Genomic DNA, 21,860 nt, shown 5'->3' with positions numbered 1-21,860 from the left:
GGACAAGCCAAGGCCTCACATGGGCAGCCAGTGAGACTTTGGCGGCGTCTTCACCATGTAGCTACGTGAACATCACGTAAGTCGCATTTGTAGCAGGTCCGACTCACGTTTGTGATATAGATGCGAGGACTAGACTGAGGACCGAAGAGATTCTGCATTCCCTGCATGGGGTTCTCAGCCATGCCTGCCGTCGAGCAGCGATTCCAAGAACTTGCACTTGATTACGCCGCCGAACCTGTAAGTGACACAACGTCGTCAGCAGTGTCAGAACCATGGGCTGACGTCACATGGTGTAATCCAGCATCTCAGGAATAGAACAACGCAGTCAACGAGGGTGTGTAAACTTACCCGTAGCACTTGATGTGCGCCAGTAGCTCATCCGACATGTGGTGTAGTTGCCCGGCTGTGAGTTGCGGAAAACTCGCATGCTGCTGGAGACAAGCCCATGCTTGTACGGGTGTCACCTCTCCACCATCGATAGGGAGCTGCTCGGATATCTGCAATAGGTTCTGCAGGATCGAGTGCGGCGCGTCCCACAATTGTGTAGGCGGAAGACACGGAAGAGGCTTGGAGACGCTCCGCTGTCGGCCATGCACTGCTGTGTTGTCGAGTGAGCTACTCGGCACTGGAAGGCCGCCCGGGGTCTGGCAGGGGTCGTGTCTGGACATGCAGGTGAGTACCGTGGCGCTTACTAGATGCACGTGGCCTTGAGGTGCAGCTTCAGCATCGACTTGGTTAAAGCATACGTCGTGGATGTGTGGCAGACAGGGGGACTCGAGTCTATATATGTCAAAGAGTGCGCTTGAGTACGGGTGAGCTTCATGCGATGGGGAACCTACTTCAGCACAAACTCCATAGCTACCGCCAACAAATCAAGGTGCATCACAAGATGCGCGGGCTGCTCTGGTCCCGACGAGCTCGTCAATGCTGCTTCGTGGGTATTGCGTGCGCCCCAGAGTGGTGAGCTGAAATAGGTGTATGCCGCGGTGATTCTCCCCGAATTAGGAGGTTCCACCTGTAGAGTCTGAGGTTTGCCATCGACCTTCTCCAGGCGAATCGTAGTGGCCCGTGAACGTCTACCCGCCTTCGACTTGACTGGCCTTTGGCTCTGAGTGGAATATGGGTCGGAGCCAGATCCGGCATGAGGTTTGCGGACTGCATCCCCGTGCACGTCCAGCTTCTGCTGAAGGTCAGAGACTTGGGAGGCCAGGCGTGCATTCTCTAACTGCAAGCGCCCAAGCTGTCGCTCAAGCAGGGCAAGATACTGATCGCGTCGCTCGCGGAAGTTCTGAGCGTTACAATCAATGACATCCCCTCTGAGTCGTGAACGGACGCCTTTCTTACTTCTGTGCTTTACGCACCTGCTCTCGACGCCTCGCGGTACGTTCTGAGCGTAGACGGAGTCAATAGAAGTTTTCCTTCAGTATGCGCTGAGAGCACGGGAGCTGGGTCTTCTCACCTTGTGATGATAGAAAAAAGGGTCGGATCTCTAGGCTCAACATTGTTGCCTGTCAACAATCTGCTAACGCTACCTTCAGTCATGTGGGCAGGGCGAGCAGCGTGACAGGCAACGGTGGAAGCAGCAGCATCTGTCTTCACCATGTATGATGGCCCCCCTGGGGAGGCCTTGTGCTGGCCGTTAAGGCAGGCAACGAATCAAAGTGCTTGTTGTTGCTGAAACGTGGGCTCATTCCCCAGCCCAACCTGAAACATGTTTCGCGCCGAGAGAATGGTCTTGGCCTGTTCGTATCATGTCGGGGGTGCTACGATAGATAATCGAATTCTACCTTATGGAGTTAGCTGGATTCTGCTCAAGATCCGGACTATACCTCACCAGGAAGAAACTGAATACATAATCCCATTATAGCAGAGGCATGGCTCGACAACATTTGTGACGTTTTTGGGAATTCGAGACCACACGCGCTGGCGCCACGGACTTTTTTTCAGACAATGATTGCTCCTGTACACCAAATCATCGATCTTCCCGGGACTCGGCGCCAGGCAAGAGAGATGTATAAATATGTCTGCACCATCATGGTTCAAGTCTGACAGTTCGCCATTCAAGGCCGCCGGTCCTTGAACTTCCCAACCAAACACTCTCACCAATCGCCTCTCACCTTCGACATGCGCGTTGATCTTCCCAACGGCCTCCTGCTGGCCGTATCGCTTATCTTGCAAGCCGAGTGTCGGCCTTGCGAATCTCAATCATCACAGAACGCCATTTACTTCCTGACCAACGATGCGCAGAACTCTGTTGTTGCGATACCAATTGGTGGGGATGGTATGCTTTCTGGGGGCTCAGTCACTTCGACGGGAGGTGTGGGCTCAAACAGCATCGATGGCGCGACGAATGAGCCGCGGCGCCTGATCCTCTCATCGGGCAGTCGGCCTTGGCCGTAGCCGGTCAGAACGTCTTTGCTGTCAATGCAGGAAGTAATACGTTGTCAATGATGGCAATTGACAAGGACGACCCGACTAAACTAACCATGCTCGGCCAGCCAGTTCAGATTCAGGGAGAATTCCCTAACACGGTTGCTGTATCGCAGAAGAACAGACTTACTTGCGTTGGAACAACTGGAGCAGCAAACGGTATCTCGTGCGCCTCATTCTCACGACGAGGTTTAGGTCAATTCGATCAGCTTCGGTCATTCAATCTCGATCAAACAACACCGCCTGTAGGGCCAACGAACAGTGTGTCGCAGCTGTTCTTTTCGGAAGATGAATCAACTCTGTTTGCGACTGTCAAGGGAGACCCAGCGGTGAACAACACCGGGTTCTTCTCCACGTTCGCCGTGATGAGAGGCCACGGGAGCAGCCACGCTACCATTGGAAGACAAGATGTCCGAAGCTCGCCCAGCGGGACCGCAGTACTGTTCGGCTCAGCAGTCATTCCAGGGAACTCATCGGTCTTTGTCACGGACGCGTCCTTTGGTGCTGCAGTCCTCTCGATTGACAGCTCGAATAGCGGCGCCTCACTGGTCGCTCGGCAAGCTATCGACGATCAAGCGGCAACTTGTTGGGTTACCATCTCGAGGGCAACGGGGAGCGCGTTCGTGACAGACGTTGGACGCAATCGAGTCGTTGAAATGAGCGTGACTGACGCGAGCATTCTTGGTGAAACGGATCTCTCAGAGACCGGGGCGCCAGGTCTGATTGACCTCCGATCAACTGGCAACTTTATATATGCCTCAGTCCTGGCAATGGAACTACGAACCCTGCTGTCGCTGTACTGGAAGTTTCTGGTGGACAGGGAACTGCTTCGTTGGTGCAGAATTTTGATGTTGCTGGCTTAGGAGTCGGGGCGAACGCTCAGGGGATGGCTGTCTTATGGGATTGAGCTCGACGTCTTATTGTTGCATGTAATTTCCTTGCGCTGTAACATAACAATACATATCAAGTAGAGAAGCTTGTCGTGCAGCGCGCTGTCCACAATACCTGTCCAGACGTATATCCGCGGGTGGGTATTATTAGCACACGCCGTTGAAGAGGAGGACTTGCGGTGGTGGTGCAAGGTCGGCTGGGAGCTTCGAAGTGGCGAGAATACCCAGGTGGTCACGTTCGGCCATGTCTTCAGCGCAGAGCGGAAAGGGTCCAAGTTCTGATGAGGCGGAAGCGTCTGGTTACGTAGAGACTGCTTCGAGACCTCGGAAACATTTATTCCCCAGCCGGTTGACGTAGACCGAACGACGGTAGACCGGTTGACTGCCTCAAGCGAGACTGATGGGACGCCGGATGATGAAGGGCGCTACACGAGACCGGGTGTACCGGGATGCGAATAGGACTTATCTGTCGCCGTTCGGGATTGGTTTCGAGTGAGACCTGATGGGCATTCTGGAAGGTGCGGTATGGTGATACTTTAGCAGTCAAAATACATTCATCAAACTATGCATACTCAGACTGTCATTCGCGACTTCTCTTCCGCTAATGAGTCCTTGGGGAACGGGAATCCGCTCAGATTCATCCGCACCTTCCCGGTGCCGAACTCGATTCGCGCAGGACGCCTCACACGGAAAGATCGAGCGGTCTGCGAATACGTGGATTGCCGGAAGGATTGCAAAGCGCGAGCTTCTCGACTGATAAGCAGCTACATTGACTAAAGCTTCAATGCAACCTCTCATTGCCACTATCTCGTTCACAGTAAGCGGGACCGACAGGACCGAAAGTTCAAGCATGATCAAGCTCTCCCCACAAAGCTTCCCGACACTTGTCACTCATTTGGGTTCGGCCTCTACCTGTTGTGACAGCATCATTCGCTGCGTTATTGACTAGACTTCAGCTATCTGGGTACCTGCTGCACATGGTACAGGACCGTTGCAGCGGTGCGTCATCAGATAGGTCTTCTCCCACGATACTTGGGCGATGAGGTAACCAGGTACATGCGCAGCTATCCGGCAGCTCTCGAGCTCTCGCGAGCTACGCGTGGCACCTAGTATTTTACAAAGATGTCCGGCCGGCCACTTTGTCGCGTCTGCGCAGTCGACTCTTCCCTAGCGTGTGCAACATGGCGAAGTCGCAGTTCTTTGTGTCTGTGCTGTTAACATGCTTCGCGCAGCGAGCTTTGGCTCAGTTTGTGTCACCTCCTACTAACTTAACGAATGCCACCGGCTATGCTGGGATACCGGTGCGCTACAAGCAGGTGCCTGCTGGTATCTGTGAGCAGCGAGAAGATGTCAAAAGCTATTCTGGATATGCCGACGTTGCGGAGGACCAGCATATCTTCTGGTGGTTCTTCGAGGCGAGGAACATGAATGCTTCGGAGGCGCCTTTGTGAGTGACATTCGCACACTACAGAGTATGTATGACTGCTGATGGCGAACAGAACTGTTTGGATCAATGGGCAGGTAGCATGCAAGCCAAGATCCGTGTGTCTAGCTAATGGTGCTGCAGCGGACCTGGATCGTCGAGCATGATCGGTTTGTTCCAGGAGCTGGGACCGTGTAACGTCAATAGTTCGGGCGACGTCGTTGACAATCCGTATAGCTGGTCCAATGTATGTCAACCCTTGGGTGATCTTCGCATCGCCATGTGCGGCTTCACAAGTCGATCTGTAACAAGTGACTGACTCTCGTATCATCAGTCGTCGAACATGCTTTTTATCGACCAGCCTACCACGACCGGATTCAGCTACAGCAAGGCCGTTCCAGCATATCTGGGAGCCGAAAACTTTGCAATCGACTCGTCCGGAAACTATGTAATCACGCTTCCAAACAATACTTGTCCGGATTATGCCCAGAACGGCGACGACGAGACGGTCGCTTCGTCCTGCGGAACATACTCCTTGCCCGACGTCACGCTCACGGCGAACACGACGCTCAACGCGGCAGACAATTTCTGGAAGACCTTGCAGGGATTCATGGGCGCGTTCCCGCAGTACTCGCGCGATGGCTTCATATTCACGACCGAATCGTATGGAGGTCACTATGCTCCTATCTTCAACCAATACTTCTTGGAGCAAAACGAAAAGGACATATCGGGTGCACATAAGATCAATCTGACGCATGTTATGATAGGAAATGGCTGGTATGTCGACTCCTGCAAGGCCTCGGATCGAGGACCCTGGCGCTCAGAGCTGACAGACGATACAGGTACGACCCTCTCATCCAATACCAAGCATTCTACAACTTCTCTGTATACCCCGGAAACACCTACGACTATTCACCCTACAACGAATCCACCAAAGCCATGATCTACAACAGTCTCTACGGTCCTGGCAACTGCTACGATCAGACAGTCATGTGCCAAAATTACAGCCTTGATACGGGCAACGCCGTCTGCCACATCGCCGACGCATTCTGCGCTGCGACGGTGGAGAACATCTTCGACATTGAGACCAATCGTGACGAGTATGACATTCGGTATATCAGTCCCAACCCCTTCCCACCGAGTTACTATGAGGACTATCTCAATACGGAAGAGGTGCTGGAAGCAATTGGCGCGTTCGTCAACTTCACATCTTCCAGCAACGTCGTAGGCCTTGCCTTCGACAACACAGGCGATGATGACCGCGAGAGCGGAACCGTGGAGGCGATGAGAGCCATCTTGGACGCTGGCGTCAGTGTCACGATGTACTTCGGCGATGCAGACTACAACTGTAACTGGTTGGGTGGCCAGGTTGTCGCGGAGCATGTTAACGCCACTGACTTCGAGAACGCCGGCTTTGCCAACATCACCACCTCGGACAGCGTAGTCCATGGTCAAGTCAAACAGGCGGGTAACTTTGCGTTCGTGCGTATCTACGACTCTGGGCATCTCGTGCCGTTCTTCCAACCGCTGCTTGCGTTGGAAATGTTCACCCGGGTGATCAACAATCTGGACATTGCTTCTGGCACGTCTACGATCAACTCGAGCTACCTCACCAAAGGAACACAATACAGCACGTTCAGAGAGGGCAACAGCACCGTCCAGCTGGAAGTGGTGGGCGAGGACGATGTTGTGGTGTATGACCATGAAACCAATCTGCCGGTGTTCTTGAACGGCAGTAGCGCGAACACCGGGCCAGGGTCGAACAGCAGCTCGGCGCTGCGGGTGCGGAGCAGTACTGAGTACGAGGAGAAGATGAGGAAGCGGGAGAAGGCGAGGGCGAAGCAGCGGAAGAGAGCGTCCCGTCCTGCATGGCGACCTGGGAACAATAAGAACAAGCGGAGTGCGATGCCTCTGGGAGGAATGAGGATGCCGCACTACTAGGAAGTCATGATGTGATGCCACGCAGCGTATGCAGCAGCTCAGCTGATGTGCTCCAATATGATGCCTAATGTAGTAAGCCACAGCAGGCAGGGGGGGGAGCAACAAGATCCAGCTTGCTCAAGCCTTTCAAATATATTCACAGAACCAAGTTTCGACCGAAGTGCCAGTGACATTCATTCTAGCGAGAATCGTGCTGATCTGCAGTGCAAAAGCGTAAGCGCAGGGACGGCACGTGTCCTCGATGCTTGCCATTGCAGTAGAATCGTGTCAGAGACTTCTGTTACATGCCCGAGGACGGGTTGCCAGAAAGCTGTGCCTAGGCCGGACGACCAGTCATCCGGTTTCTTATAAGGCCCCTCAGCTTGAGTTCTAAAGGAAGGCACGACCAGGGCAAGTTCCGCTTACCTTCTTTTTTTGCCCAGCGTGCATTCGGAAAGAACGGTGGAAGACTCTTGTCCAGGCAAGAACGAGAGAAGCCTTTGGAATGATCATTGACATTATGTTACAATACATCTACAAACGAGTGAGTGTCATGTCTTCGTCGCCTCGTGGTTGACCCTGAAGCGCCGCAGCGTGTCTCAGTCAACGATCTGGTCGTGACAGTGAATCCCGCCCAGCTCCTCGAGTCCTGTTCTGCCGATATTTCCTAGCAGTCGTGCACACCCAACGCCTGGAAATTATACCGCCGTACAGAGAGTCGACGATCTCCTCCGATGCAGCCCCTGCGTCAAATTTCAGTCTCGCCCATGCACTGCTGCAATAACCCTACCGTCCGGCCTCTCACTCACCCCGTGAACTTACTCCTCGCCCGCATCCGCGCCCCAAACCACCAAAGCACCCACATCCCCACGGTCCCCAACCCACTCAACCCCGCCACAACACAAACACCCTTCTCAATGCCCAAATCCTCATACATCCACCTACCCACAACAACCATGACCGCAGCCGCCGCACTCCTCGTCAGATCATTCGCCGCGAACAGACTCGCCACGTACTTCGGGTACGTCAGCGGGATATAGCAGATCAGACTCTGGAAGACAGCGAAGCTAGTCGCCGCGAAGATGCCGATGCCCATAGTGGGGACGATCCAGTGGGTGGACTCCTTGGCGGTGAAGGCAAAGAGGAAGAGACCTATGGGCGGGCCGAAGACTCCGAGGAGGCCGGGGCGTAGCCATGCTTCTTGTGGTACGGGTTGGAGGGTTGGTGATGTGGATTGGATATGGCGGGCGCGCGGGATGAAGTAGTGGCGAAGGTAGGTGTAGTAGATGACCAGGCCGACCGCGCAGCCGCCGGTGATGGAGCCGCAGAAGACGAGGCCGAGCTGCCCAAGGTCGAAGTGGTAGATTTTGAGGTAAACTATCGGGAAGCATTCGAAGAAGGAATACTGGTGAGGCAGGTCAGCTACAGCCAGTAGCGGGAGGAAAGAGGGCGACGTACGTATGTGGCATACACGATCGCTCCGTATATGCATGCGAAAGCGATGGCAGGATCCTTGACTGTGATTTCCAAAGGCTTGTTCAACGCAATTTGGAGGTTGGCGCCGAAGTTGAGAGGCTTCAGTTCGCTTGGGGCCATGTATGATTCATCCTTTGTGACCTTCCGCAGGCGGCGAGCACGATGGAGGATGATCTTCGTAGGCGAGGTCTCAGGGACGAGTGGAAGCATAACCATGACGATACCGGCCATGATGACTGTGATCCACAGAGCCCACCGCCAGTCATCCGCCACAGCCCAAGCCGGGAAGAGCGGTCCAAAAGCAGGTCCGCAGTACATGGCGGCGATCCACCAAATATACCCATAAGGTGCTGAGTAGATGTCATAGATGTCCTCGATCGTAGCAGCCCCAGAGGCCAGAACTGGTGACCCGAAGACACCTTGTAAGAAACGAAGAACGAGGAGAGCTGGAAAGCTTTTGACCACAGCCAGAACGATACTGATGATGAAGAACAGGATGAAGGAGTACAAGTAGGGCGGATTCCGGCCTATTGCGGGGATTTCGCTGATCGGTGAGAAGAACATTGGTCCAACGCCATATCCTACCACGTACAGTGACAGTCCTAGGCTGGCAACATCGATGGAGACGTCGAACTCGTGCATAACATAGTCCACTGTCGGCGTGATGATGGAAGCTGTACAGTAGACCACGAAAGTGTAGACGGTCAAGACGATGATGACCCATGCCTTCTTCAAGTCGGACCAGTTCCTTGGGTTCTCTGGATCTTCAGGGGAATACCAGGTGACAATAGTCGCAGCGGAGATGTTCTTAGACGACAGCCTCTTGATGATCTCTTCGGGCGGAGCATCGACGACGGGAGACTTGGGCACGGCTCTTTCTGGATCTTCGACATCATTCTCGATCTCTTTGGATGGTGTAGCTTCGATGACAGTCGAGAATGATGGTGCCTGGAAGTTCTCAGCTTCTTCTGGGAAGAACAAGTAGGCCTTGAGGCCGAGAAAGCGTAGGAGCTCTCCGAAGGGCGTGTCTCGCAGACATTCGCCCATCTGCAGGAATGCACAAATGAAAGCAAAGCAGTATTGGATCATTTTGGATTGCGGTATTGTCGGTGCCATTGCCACTTGATGCTGTGGCGGACATCGCCATTCTATATAGCCGTGTGCTGTTATTGCTGCTGCTGTCCATTGTATCGAGACCTTCTGTGACCCGATGAGGCTGGCTAACACTCTTTCCCGTTGCAGAAGCTACTTGCACCCGAGCTTGGCGGAGGTCCAAAGCTGGGGATGCGCCGGGCGTCGTGCAGATAGACGAGCTTCAGGGAGCCATTAATGGCATTATTTCGATTGCGGTGAAGCTCAGGTAGGGCTGTGCTGCATGAATGGCGTCTACCTCGAACTCGTGTTTGGAGCAGGGCCAGGTGTCGTTGCCTTGTGGCGGGCTGAAAGCCGTTTAAGCGAACCACTAGGGTAAATCAAAACCTCAACAGCCTCGTGCTGGCCGGTGGCTTGTACAAACATAGCTGTGCTGATAATAACGCAATGGCTGAGAGTGGTCGACTGATGCTATTTGGGCCGAGTAAAGCCACGAACCAAGCAGTCGTACGTCGGGACCTTTTGATGCTGCACCGCTCGTTCCGGGCGCTCGCTTGATGCTTGCATTTTTACAGTCAACACAACATGCCGGATTAGGTGTCCAGACGATCCCACTCGTCCGTCGAGCGCCTTTTCCGGCATAGTGTACGATTCCGGGCGGCCTAGATGAAGATCTATCGCTCGTCTCACGACAGAGTCCACGATCAGTCGATCCCTTGGGCATCCCACCCCCCAGTATGGGCGTTCCTCTGCAGGTATGTCGAGCCTCCTTTCGGCATCCTTACCGTTCACGGGACTCAAGCGATGCCAGATGTACTCCTATCGTCAGAAAGCACGAATCACGACTTAGATCATTGGCTAAACTTGGTCGATACTTCGGAGCAATAACTTGTTTCATGTCCTTGTAGGAGAACTCGCACGGGCGAGGTCTGTCGCCGAGACGTCGGCTCCCAACGGAAACGATTGGCTTGTTACAAGACCTTTGGATGCGGAACACGCCCGGGTCGTATATGTCGATCTCTTGATACGTCGCAACACTAGTGGATGGCCAGCTTTTCAGAGCTTCTCGACTTGCGGAGCGCTGTGAAGAGTCGGTGAGGTGGCTGCCTGAAGTCGTGCATTCGAAGTCGAGGCCATTGAAGGGAACAGGCAAAGCGGAATAAAGTTGGCATCAAGATCTCCTTTCCCACCATCTGGAATACTTGTAAGTGACCGGAGCAACGATCAGACCTGCCCCAGTTAATTTTCGCTTGGCAACAATGGCAGGTGCGAAGAAAGGCAAGAGCAGACGCAGCAGGCGCATCGTCGGTCCGACTTGGCGTCGATGGAAGCACGAAGAGGGTGCGATAGTCCAAAATGATGTGCGGTGCATTCCTGCCGAATACTGCCAGTCTATCTGACTTTTGTCGAACGTCCAAGATTCCGTGCCCGGGGTATCATATCCATGTCCTGCCCAAACTGCACCCGTCATTCAGACCTTATCTTTCTGCATCTCCTTTGCACTGCATCTCGAATACTCGAGACAGCTTCGTTCGGCCATACAAGGCTCCAATGATGGCGAACGCTTCTTAAATCTTATCCTCCTGTCAAAAATGAACGACTTTTATAAAGTCGAGCTTATGGCCATTCTTGATCTCACGACCGAGCCAGCTTCCTGAGCTTGGACTTGGTCTGGCTGCGCACATTAAGCCTTGTCTATCGGCGAGTGAGTTCGATCACAACGCCTTCGATAGAGCCATCAACCCAAACATTGCGATCTCAGCAGTGTTCAGGACAGTCTTGTTCTGAACTAACTTTTTCGTCTTTCCCCACTGTCCGCTGTTCGGTCCGGCAGCATCTTCCCGGTGCCTATCGTCGGCTGTCCGAGAGCGTGGCGGAACACTTCGGGTACCCTGGCGACCAGGAGGCTCATTGGAAGAGCGACGGCTCGAGGATTGACTCTGACTCCAGGTTTCGGACCGAGGCCCAAGGTCTGGACGATCGAAATGATACCTGTTCTCCGATCTGGGCGGCTGGTAGATGTAGCGAGGCTCCTCATACAAAGCATCGTCCCGCGTGATCACTTGGTGGTACCTGTGGCCCGAATGGGACGCTGGGGCGATCATGGGTGCTGCAGGTGGAATGGCAGGGTGCTGTCGATAAGTCTGTAGCTGCAGATGCTTCTGGTGCGAGCCGTGATAACGCTGTGGGTGGGAAGGGGAAGGTTGAGTGTCGCTTTGACCGGTTCAGATGAGCATGCCGTGGAGGCTCGTTGTCACTTGAGTCCGAGTCAGACTCGTCGCTGCGGGCACGTCGGGTTACGACGCGGCCGTGTGGCGAATGGCTGTGCCTTCGTGGATAGTCTGGACGGAGTTGTGGGTATGTGGCTTTGGTATCGGCGTACATGGCTGTAGATGGGCGTGTCATGGCGTAGTACGAAGGTGCGTTGTATTTCCCAGTATACTTCCCGTGGCTGGAGACAGAGTCATGCTGTGAATGAAAGCTCGAGCAACGGTGATGATGGTGTGGGCGGTCGTCACGATGACGAGGTCGAGGTCGAGACGAACTTAGAGGAGGGCTGTGACTGTTGTAATAATATGGTTCGGAGCGGTGAGGACGTGACATGACTCGGCAGCGGAAGAAGCAACGCTAGAAAAGTGTGGAACGCTTGTCTTCCGGATGCAATTCTTGAGTTTCAGGTACGGCGGCATGGGGGTTGTGGCTTGAAATTGGATTGCTTCTGAAATGACACGAGCTTTCCCTCGAGGAATGTCGCTGTTGTTGATGTACATATTAGCTGATGGGAATCATTAACTTGATATACAATTGTACCACGTCAGCGCACAGTGGCCGAGCAGAACGTCAAGACAGTAGTGCTGCAGACAAGAGTCTGGTATCTGCCGTTTGCCCCGTAGGAAATCAAATCCGTAATGCCTAGAAGATCGAGGATCGCAGGCGCCGAGAGTTCCCATCGAGTTGCAGTAGCGACTTGGCGGTAGGAAATTGCAGCCCGAGACACTCCGACGATTTGTGACATGCCTGAAACTTACCTGCAACTGCCTATAGAATCACATGTTTGCACAAGTAGTGCAATCGAGTCTTGTTCCTGTTTGCTGTGTTGCTCTTCAGACTTCACCTGCGTGTGACTTGGAAGCATTCCAAGACTTGCCGTCGCAAGTAGCATGAGCATGGATCGCTGTCACTCTCCTAGGCGATCGACCGTCACTGGTACGTTGCTCTTTGCGCCTGCGTCGTGGGATGACCAGTCACAGCAGGGAGTGCCTGGCAAGGTCCTACCAACAGCGTTGCAGGAAGCAACGATAGCAAAGGTACGACGCATGGAATGGTGAGTAACGGCTGAGAGGTGCGAAGCGGCGCACTTCTTGCTAGTAAAAAAATCTGCTCCTCGCCTGACCGTCATTGTTTTTCCTGGGGTGCATGAAACCATCGTCTTCCGCCATGCAGGCGGGCTAGTGATTGCATGATTACGGGCTTGCGACTTCATGCTGTAGTAAGTCAGATCGAAGTTGCCATATTCTTAAACGCGGGAAGGAAAGAAGCAAAGCAATCGTAGTGAAGGACAACTTCTAAATTATTGCAGGTGTGCTACGTCATAACTTATAGTGTCTGGATCGTTACTAGCACCCACACTTATTATGACCGTGCCCAGGTGGCCTGTATGTCTCCAGATGATCGAGCGTGCAATCATGCCAAATGAACGCCACGCTCGAGTCTTGAGCCGGATCGCCATACACTGCTTGTCGGATTGGTGTTGATATCTAAAGCGTCGTCGTCATTCTGCCACACATTGTGCCCGTCCTGCGAGGAGTCCTCGTCTCCGTGATCACTCCCATACGTCCCAGGCATCCCCACTCCTTCGCCGATATGCAGGTTCTCGACTCCAGCCACGACGCAAAAATCGCTGGGTTCCATTACAGAAGGTTTGTTCAGCAAACCTATACCGCTTTTGAGAGAGTTCCAGCAGGAAGCAAATGCCCGCTTCAGCAGTGGTGTAGTTGGTCCAGACGGGGTTGAGCTTTCAATGGACATGTTGGTTTCGCTGTCGTTGCTGTTAATTGTAGTATTCGTCGTGCCGAGGTAGCCCTCACCGCCAGTAGCATCGTTCCAGTGAGAAGACACGCCGGGAGAGCTGCTGTAACCGGAATCGACAGCCTTGCTACCCTCGTTGTTGCGCATATGGTGAAGTCCCTGCGATCCTGCATCCTCGGTGCTTGCTCTGGACCCCCGAATGTCTGATTGTTCCATTTTCGTTTCGCCGCTTCCTTGTGCTGATATTGCGCCCAGGTCTGTGGCTGTCTCTCTTTGCACCTCATCGCGCCATGCTTCAATATCGACACTCACCATCGCCTCACGGCTCATCTCATCACTCTGTGCACCTGGCGTTTCCAAGGATGTGGCACTCTCATCTCGACCTTCAGACCTAGCAGCCCGCCAGATACCGGACTCCTCATCAGCAACGCTGGGATGCCCAAGGTCACCCGCGCCGCTCGTAGATCTGGTAGTGCTTCCGTGAAGGATCCGCCGCGTGCGTTCTGCGACTATCGCTTCATGTTCGATTTTCCATTGCTTCGCGGTAGCTGAACTTCGATTCGGTGATGGTGTTGTATTCGTTGACTTGGAATCTGTGTCGGACATACCGATGGCGAAGTTCATACTGGAATTCCACCTGAGTGTAAGCTATAGGTACGTTGCTTTGCTGTGATTTCGTGTTCTAGGACAGAATTTCGATAATATGCTTGTGTTGGCCGCGGCAGAGGAGAATTATCCAGATATTGTTCAAACATGCCGGGAGGCCCTTTTAGTATTGTCACCGCCACCATACTGCCAGAGCAAGGCAACTCAGCCAGGTACAATGAGGCATATTGCCTTGTCTCTTATGGATCCAGATCCCGAAACATCTTTGAAAACGACGGCTTTGTCCTCTCATGTCTCGCAACATCACGCTTTCACAGAGAAGACATCTTGTTAGAAGACATCTTGTTCCGTGTGCGCGGCTGAGAGGAGACAGGTATAGCTTCAACCACCGTGTTGGCGCCTTGTGCAGGACTGTCCCGGATGCCTTTGTCCCAGAGAGTGAGATACATGAGTCACGGCTGGACCGATTGAGTAGTCACTGTCTTAGGGCTCGGAAAAGCAATCTCCGCGGGCAGGCGGAAGCTGGCACAGTACATACGCTTATTGGGCGCCACGAGTCGAACGTCAAACAGCTCAATCTCGCCATTGTCGTACGCAGGCTTCAATTCATGACCGAGATGCTTCGACACGGTCGCCAGAACTCCGGCGTGCTCTTCTTCTGTTGTAGGGCACTTGGCCTGAAAGAGATGCACATGTATCCAGGGAAGCTGCTTCTCAGTATAAGGGTAGAACTCGTCCTCTCGACCGTGCAAGAGCCCCTTGAACGCGTTGAGAAACTCCACAGCTGACGCCGGGAGATTCATTACATAGTGGTCAAATGAAGTCGGCTGTCGCAGTATTATAGTCTCCGCAATGATCTTGGCCTCCGCCTCCGCCTGCTGTTCTCGCGACATCGTGCGAGAGATCTTGGTCTTAGGTGGTATTGTAGCAACGCGAAAGTCTCGTTGAAGTCGCTTTGCAGAGCTATGCACAAATGTCCGTGCATCGTCGCAGAAGCCCTGGACAAAGTCACCGACCTTGTTGCGCGTTATCGCATCCTGCAGCCCAGCGAATGAGTCCGGGTTGAGGTCGTTGGCGTACACAAATACCCTGCGCTTACCTGCTGGTACGGCAAATGGCCCAACACCTGCCATTAGGTCGCACACCGCCTCGCCCTCACTGAACTTGTCAACGATTCGCGCATGCTCCGTTCCCAGCCGTGAATTCCAATACACTTTCCCAAAGTTGAAGCAGAATGTGCATTGCGACTCGCTGACCGTAACATCGAGATCGTCATCGCCGGCTAGCACTTCGTAGGGAAACGTGCGGAAGGCTGATTCCGTGCCCACGTCAAGCAGCTTATTGATGACTGTCCTGATCTGAGGATTCTTGTCGAGAAGGACTTGACCAATGAGGTGCTTATAGGGAAGGTATTGCCTGCGCAAGTTTAAGTGGGCGACGTGGCCTACTTGTGCGAAGCCAGCTGGGGTTTCCTGCTCGTCCTCAGGCATTGATGGCAGGATGGCGTCGAGGATGGACTGCATCGAGTAGTCCTCGTAGCCCAACTTCAGGTCATAGTTATGCACATGGACTACGCCCTCTTCATTCAATGACTTCAGAGCGGCAGGCCATGTCGTGCTGTCCGCTGTTACGATGCGTGAATGCAGCAGCACACACTTCGCTCCCGCTATGTGCGGAGAGTCTCTGATAGGTTTGCTGAACACCAAAACATCTTTCGACAATGCTTTGCGGACGCCAGCGATCTGCTTAGGATCCGTGACAGTCGCCGCAGCGAGGGTGATCGACTTGTTGAAGAATGGCCTGTCTAGGTCGCGCATGGACTGGTTTTTGGTTGGCCAGAAAATAGATGGCAGAATCGAGGTGTCCATCGTGATGGCGAGACGAGCGAAGGTCGAGAAATGTCTCGCTGAGAGACGTGCCATGCATGTCTATGTTTCAAGGCTGCATGACCGTGAGCTGTTTTGCCTGATCTGAAAGATGGTGCTCGGTAGGAAAGGATGGAAGACGAAAACAGCACGTAGTAGTCAGAAACAAGAACTTTGCGGCTTGCCTTCTCGTTGCCTGAAAATGTACATATGTAGCCTAGAGGTGGACTATTCACCAGGAAGTCGCGCGTAGCGTTGCCTAACGCTAAGCGTCAAGACAATCTTCCTCGCGTTGTTGAGAGCTCGTCCGGTCGATATCGGTCTACTTAGACGAAAGCTATTGAGCTACGAATATAAGGTAGCAACAGCAAGTCTGCTTGGAGCACTCCTCGATGCTTCCCTGTGTCTTATGCACTCCCAGTACCAACAACCCAATGCACCGCTATGGACTTGCCCAGATTTCCGAATATCCTTCAACGCCGTTGCTAAATCACTGGAATCATACTCTAGGTTGCACGCACTACTTCCGCCCCTTCTTCGCAAGAGCAGCCAATCGACGTCGACGCTCTTCTTTCTCAGCCTTCAGGCGATTCTCCTCTGCCAATTCCCGAGCGTCTTCTTGCTTTGCAACTCTGATGGCCTGCGCCTCCTCCATCTCAAGGTCGTCGAAGCCGCCTTCCATGTCTGAGCTCTCGTAGCCATCCTCGCCCTGGTCTTCAATCTCACTGTTATCTTCCTCGTCTGTGCCCAGGTAGTCGTCGAACCGAGATTTGTTTGCCTGGCGGGGTTTGCTGCGGCCCGTAGACAAGCCCAGTGTGCCTTTGTAGGTCGACTTCGGAGGGCCGGGCTTTGTGATTCGGCCTGATTGCACCGCATCCTTCGTAGGACTAGCACTGCGGCTCTTCTCAGGCTTACCAATTGCTCCGCTGCCTGACTTCTCAGTCCGCGTACTAGCCTTGGCGTTGCGACGCTCTTGCTCTCTTCGAGACAACTTCTCCTTCGGCGTAGCCTTGGTGTGTTTGATTATGCCGAAAGTCTGAGGAGCGTTCTGCGCCTGGGCTCTTGCCATCAGATCAGCAAAAGATCCCTTGGCTGGCGCCGGCTTTGCTGGAGAGGCAGGAGCAATTGTAGTGGTCTTGTGATTGCTATCTCGGACCTGCGTTGCTGGCTGAGTTGTGCTAGCGAGTTTGCTGGCCACTGATGGGACCGGCTTCGCTGGCAGTGTCGGCTTCTTAGCAGGAATCGTACCAGGCGGAGCTGTGATTGGCTTGTTGGCCTTGTTGGTAGAGACCGATGCGGTGTCTTCGGCTTTCCGCTTGAGAGTGCTTGCCTGAGATACGCCAGTCGTTGAATGCTGTGGCTTCGGAGCAGGGGACGCTGTGCGAGGGACGCCAGCACCGGTCGGCTTAGCATGCTGCGGCCTGGGCGGAGGTGCCTTGCCTGACCCGATCGAGTCGAGCATACTACCGAGAAAGCTCATCTTTGCGAGGTCCGTGAGTCACAGAGGTTGGCAAGGATAGTTGGCGTGCTACCGCTGCTGAATTGGGGGATGATAGATCCTCATATGGGGCGAGACAGGGCGACAGAGTCACCTGGTGGAAATGAAAAGACTCATAGAATATACTGCTGCCTAATTAGATCGTCAATTGAAAGACGGGCGAGTGAACGGAAAGAAATGAAGCAGCAAACAAAGGATGGTCGTGACTGGAATCGTCAGAAGTCACTGCGGCGGCAACTCTCATGCCTCAGGCATTAAGGTCCTTATCCCCGAGTGACCTGCCGCCAAGCTGAAATCTTGGCAGGTGCGCACTTCGGCTTGGACTCATCGTCTCGAAGATTGACTCACCGCGATCAACTACTTTCGCAAGAACCTGAAGTGCCAGTCTCCGCCTCATTGCGGTTAAATCGATTGTCTCTCTCGTTCGACATACCTCCTTCTCTCAGTAATCCTCCCGCGACTGCTGCAACCTGCACAAGGCTAATTAGCGATAGACCAACGACAAAATGAAGCACCTCGCAGCTTATCTCCTCCTCGGCCTTGCTGGCAACACGAGCCCATCTGCCGATGATGTCAAGGGCGTCCTCTCCTCCGTCGGTGTCGACGCTGACGACGACCGTCTGTCCAAGCTGCTTGAAGAGCTCGAGGGCAAGGATATCAACGAGGTACGATCAGACGATCAGCAGCAACCGTGAACCAAGAAGATACGCTAACAATATACAGCTGATCGCATCTGGTAGCCAGAAGCTGGCGTCTGTCCCATCAGGTGGCGGCGGTGGTGGTGCTCCCGCTGCTGGCGGTGCTGCTGCTGCTTCGGGTGGTGGTGCTGCGGCGGCCGAGGAGGCTGCTCCTGCGAAGGAAGAAGAGAAGGAGGAGTCAGACGAGGACATGGGGTTCGGTCTTTTCGACTAAGTGCATCAAGCCACGGCTCCTTAGAACACGATCAAGTTCCGCAAAGTCGACATGCATCACGTTCACGTTGATGCGCGGCTTAAAGTTCCACGGCAATGCGAAAAGCCTGAGCGGGCCAGTTCAACTCGCAGTCAGTGCCTATCAACGCCTACGTGCAGGTCAACAGTATCTAGCCTGGCGTGACGACAACGAGCAAGAATGCAGATAGATTTACGCCAATACAATGCGAAAATCAAATGTCCGTGCACGACCGTCATTCTCTCGCAACATATGATCCGGCATTGATTTGTCCTGACTGGAAATTACGAGTACACATTCATTTCACCGCTCAGTTTGTCTGGACCATGCTTGTTCGCTTGTATAGAAACGTTGTAGACCTCGAAATTGAACGTGTAGATTGAAGACTTCAAGCGACCAGCCATTGATGCCAAGAACTAGGTGGGGCGCACACTCGAGCGCCAAGCCTGCGGACTCATTCGATTCCTGCGCTCGACTTCAACGCATCACACAACCCGCAAGCACACCTCTCTACGACAACCATCGTTCTTCTCGCCTTTCGACCGGTAAATCGAAAGGCTCCGAAGCACTCAACACCGCAATCATGGCTGACGCTGACTACGTACGTGAAGAACCTGCCCGACGACGACTGATGAAGTGACGACTAACACTCATAACAGGATGCCGAGCAGGCGGCCGAGATCAAGAAGAGAAGAACCTTCCGCAAGTTCTCATACCGTGGCATCGACCTCGATCAGTACGTTCTCCCGACACCAGTCTCGTGACAATCGAGCACCCACGGCTTGCAGCCCGCAACAACACATCCTCCATTATATCGAAGCCCTCCACTAACATCTTACCCCAAACAGACTCCTCGACATCCCCTCCAACGACCTTCTAACAATCCTCCACGCCCGTGCCCGCCGCCGCTTCAACCGAGGCTCAAGCGCCGCCCCATGGGCCTGATCAAGAAACTCCGCAAGGCCAAACAGGAAGCCAAGCCCAACGAGAAGCCCGACTTGGTCAAAACCCACCTGCGCGACATGATCATTGTCCCCGAGATGATCGGCTCGGTCATTGGTGTCTACAGCGGAAAGGAATTCAACCAGGTCGAGGTCAAGCCGGAGATGGTGGGTCACTATTTGGGAGAGTTTTCGATCTCGTACAAGCCGGTTAAGCATGGTCGGCCGGGTATTGGTGCGACGCACTCGTCGCGGTTCATTCCGTTGAAGTAGTGTGCTGTAGATGTGTGGGTGTGTAGATGGTGGAGCGATTGAGAGGGACGAGAACCAGTGATGGGGTTGAGCAGCGTTTGCCCAAGGATTCAACATTGAGCAGATCATGGTGTCAATGGCGAAGATGAGACGTCTTGCCCAACAAGGCCATAGCCAGCAATCTGCATCAATTCTTCCAGGAGCATTCTGTCGCGTCAGATACACAGTCAGGGCAGAGCTGAGATGGAACACAGCGACTGCTGTGTGCTCAGGGCACCCTCCAGCAAGTCGAAAGGCTTCATCGAACTCACGAGAATGTCAAAGCAACGCAATCGAATCAATTGACCAACCCATGCTTTCCCTCTCCCAGCTATGTGCTGTATTGTAGTACCCGGCCCAGCCCAGAACGCCTCGCTTGTCATAATCATACATCCATTAAATATACAAATCCCACCCATAGAGTCCTCCCCGTGCCCTAAAAGGCCTCCTGCTACGCCTCCGCTTCCCTTCCTCCTCCTCCACCTCCACCACTACTCCCACTGCCACTACTCACAGCACGGTCTCGCTCCTCCATCTCCCTCACAGCCCGCAGGATCGTGCTGCTCGTTCTCCTGATCCCAGCACGGCCCGACTCGCCATTGCTGCTTCTACTGCTGCTGCTGCTGCTCTGCAGCGCAGCGAGCCGGCGCTCGAATTCCGCTCTTCCAATGCCTCCAGCCAGAACAGGAGATGCAGCACTTGCAACAGGAGCAGGAACAGCAGCACCACCAGGCGGAGAAGCAGAATTGGAATCAATAGGCGAAAACGAAACGCGAGAGGCCGCTTCTTCGCTGCCGCTTCCGCTTCCGCTCTCACTGCCACTGCTTTCATTTCCGTTTTCGTTCCCATCCTCGTTTCGAGCTCCGTCTCCGACTACCTCTCCACCTCCGCTTCCACCGCCCGCGACCATATCCTCCTCCTCCGTATAAACAACCGCCTCGCGATTCCTCCGCCGATTCTCCGCCTCCAACTCCCTCACCTCTCCCTCTGCATCACCCGGACGCGTCAGATCCGTTCCCACGCGCTCCTGAGCGGGCGGAACAAGCGCAGCAGGCGGGTTAAAGCTCCTCCACGCAGACAACGCACGCGTGGTGGGCGAGATAGGCGGTGGGACGCGTCTTGCTGCCATTTCGTCGACGACGAGGGCGGGATCTGGTGCTGGATGTATATGTGGTGAGGCAGGGCGGTATTCGTCTGGGACTGGGTCTGCTTCTTCTTCTCTTGCGTCTTCGCCTTCTGCTGTAGAGTCCGTCTGTGCTGGGAGGTCCTCCTTGAGCCTCGATTTACGCTTTGCGAGACCCGCTTGTTGGAGCTGCAGACGCGATTCTGGGTTCTGGGATAGCAGGGTGAAGAGCGCGGACATCAATGGGTCGTCGCGCACGTATTCGTGGTGGTGGTTTGTTAGAAGCTCAGCGACGTCAGAGCGGTGCAGGTTGCCATTTATGTGTTTGAAGTGTGGGAGCGCGCATGGGAATGGGTAGGGGATTAGCCAGCGACGGACTAGGCCTGCTGCGAGGACGGTTGAGATGCCGCCTTCGGGGAGAGGGACGGGTGAATGGTTGTGGGCGCGGAGGAGGTGGACAAGGAGGCGGATCAGGGTTGCTTCAAGGCGTGGTCGGTGCAGCGGCGGACTGGTGAGGGGAGACTTGGGTCTGAGAATTGCGCTGGGGTGGGTTGAAAACGGTGCTGTGGTAGGAGGTTGACGAGGGCGGAGACTATTGCTTCGTAGGTGTCGAAGTGGTGAAGTTGCGCGCGATGACGGTGGCGGATCTCGTGGGTTGGCTCGTTGGTTGGTTCAGGACCGGCGAGTAGATACTCGAAAGCTCGAACGGCGTCTTCGCGACGTTCGGGGTCTTTGCCGGCTAGATCTTGAAGGAGGAGTCGTCGGGTGCCGTCTTGGAGAGATTGATTCAGGACTGTGTTGAATGCAGCCTTTCGCAATTCGAAGCTGTGACTCTCTGCTAGGACTTTGAGTGCGTGCACAGGAATGTGTTTCTCGGCGTCCTCGTCCAGTTCCTGAGCCGTTGGAGCTGGGTCCGGGTGTGGTGCGGCTGGCAATCTGTTCACATCATGCAGAGTTGCTTCCAGCGCGTAGCTGCTCACAAACACTGCAGCAGGCACTAGCACCCACCACAGTCGATTTGGTCGTTCTTGGAGCCATGCATTCAATGAGAGAATAGGGCCCCATCCTGCTAACAGCCACCAGGATCCATTTGTGGTGTCACCCATCGACATCTTTAGTGAGCCAGCATACTTCTTTGTACCAGTCTGGGTGGATTGAGCTGTGCGAGCCTACCCAGGTATCTATGTACGTAGCAGAGGTCTCTGCATTGTGACAAGCACTCGCTGCCTTGTTGATTGCCTTGTTTATGTCCACGAGTCATTAGCGTGATATCTGAGGTAACATTGACTCAGCGCATTCAGGTACAGACTCCCAGAGGTGCTTTCCACAGTCTACCTGCATTCACA

The 21,860-nt window shown here is 54.1% G+C and overlaps 9 protein-coding genes across 9 annotated transcripts; 4 read left to right on the top strand and 5 right to left on the bottom strand.

The window, feature by feature from the left end:
- Positions 1–2,450: 2,450 nt before the first annotated feature.
- Positions 2,451–3,293, top strand: AB675_8968 (uncharacterized protein; the record flags this gene model as incomplete). The annotated part of the gene is made up of 1 exon (XM_018149461.1): positions 2,451–3,293. One exon carries the CDS (start codon positions 2,451–2,453, stop codon positions 3,291–3,293), a length of 843 nt encoding a protein of 280 aa, XP_017996187.1.
- A 1,208-nt stretch (positions 3,294–4,501) lies between these two features.
- On the top strand, positions 4,502–6,684 carry AB675_8967 (Carboxypeptidase-like protein; the record flags this gene model as incomplete). Its single annotated transcript, XM_018149460.1, has 4 exons — positions 4,502–4,767; positions 4,888–4,990; positions 5,078–5,520; positions 5,586–6,684. The coding sequence occupies 4 exons, from the start codon at positions 4,502–4,504 to the stop codon at positions 6,682–6,684; spliced, it is 1,911 nt and encodes a 636-aa protein (XP_017996108.1).
- A 784-nt stretch (positions 6,685–7,468) lies between these two features.
- AB675_8966 (Transporter mfs1) lies at positions 7,469–9,255 on the bottom strand (the record flags this gene model as incomplete). Its single annotated transcript, XM_018149459.1, has 2 exons — positions 7,469–8,068; positions 8,122–9,255. The coding sequence occupies 2 exons, from the start codon at positions 9,253–9,255 to the stop codon at positions 7,469–7,471; spliced, it is 1,734 nt and encodes a 577-aa protein (XP_017996095.1).
- A 3,660-nt stretch (positions 9,256–12,915) lies between these two features.
- Positions 12,916–13,884, bottom strand: AB675_8965 (uncharacterized protein; the record flags this gene model as incomplete). The annotated part of the gene is made up of 1 exon (XM_018149458.1): positions 12,916–13,884. One exon carries the CDS (start codon positions 13,882–13,884, stop codon positions 12,916–12,918), a length of 969 nt encoding a protein of 322 aa, XP_017996130.1.
- Positions 13,885–14,318: 434 nt separating this feature from the next.
- AB675_8964 (tRNA (guanine(37)-N1)-methyltransferase) lies at positions 14,319–15,734 on the bottom strand (the record flags this gene model as incomplete). The annotated part of the gene is made up of 1 exon (XM_018149457.1): positions 14,319–15,734. One exon carries the CDS (start codon positions 15,732–15,734, stop codon positions 14,319–14,321), a length of 1,416 nt encoding a protein of 471 aa, XP_017996127.1.
- Positions 15,735–16,251: 517 nt separating this feature from the next.
- Positions 16,252–17,211, bottom strand: AB675_8963 (uncharacterized protein; the record flags this gene model as incomplete). Its single annotated transcript, XM_018149456.1, has 1 exon — positions 16,252–17,211. The coding sequence occupies one exon, from the start codon at positions 17,209–17,211 to the stop codon at positions 16,252–16,254; it is 960 nt and encodes a 319-aa protein (XP_017996177.1).
- Positions 17,212–17,735: 524 nt separating this feature from the next.
- On the top strand, positions 17,736–18,141 carry AB675_8962 (60S acidic ribosomal protein P2; the record flags this gene model as incomplete). The annotated part of the gene is made up of 2 exons (XM_018149455.1): positions 17,736–17,894; positions 17,953–18,141. The coding sequence occupies 2 exons, from the start codon at positions 17,736–17,738 to the stop codon at positions 18,139–18,141; spliced, it is 348 nt and encodes a 115-aa protein (XP_017996158.1).
- Positions 18,142–18,742: 601 nt separating this feature from the next.
- AB675_8961 (40S ribosomal protein S15) lies at positions 18,743–19,373 on the top strand (the record flags this gene model as incomplete). Its single annotated transcript, XM_018149454.1, has 3 exons — positions 18,743–18,760; positions 18,819–18,895; positions 19,079–19,373. 3 exons carry the CDS (start codon positions 18,743–18,745, stop codon positions 19,371–19,373), a joined length of 390 nt encoding a protein of 129 aa, XP_017996076.1.
- Positions 19,374–19,842: 469 nt separating this feature from the next.
- AB675_8960 (uncharacterized protein) lies at positions 19,843–21,626 on the bottom strand (the record flags this gene model as incomplete). The annotated part of the gene is made up of 2 exons (XM_018149453.1): positions 19,843–20,993; positions 21,038–21,626. The coding sequence occupies 2 exons, from the start codon at positions 21,624–21,626 to the stop codon at positions 19,843–19,845; spliced, it is 1,740 nt and encodes a 579-aa protein (XP_017996186.1).
- Between the last annotated feature and the right edge of the window lie 234 nt (positions 21,627–21,860).

This window comes from Cyphellophora attinorum, assembly GCF_001299255.1.
Source record: "Cyphellophora attinorum strain CBS 131958 chromosome Unknown Contig33, whole genome shotgun sequence".
NCBI lineage: Eukaryota > Fungi > Ascomycota > Eurotiomycetes > Chaetothyriales > Cyphellophoraceae > Cyphellophora > Cyphellophora attinorum.
This window is presented reverse-complemented; position numbering and strand designations above follow the sequence as displayed.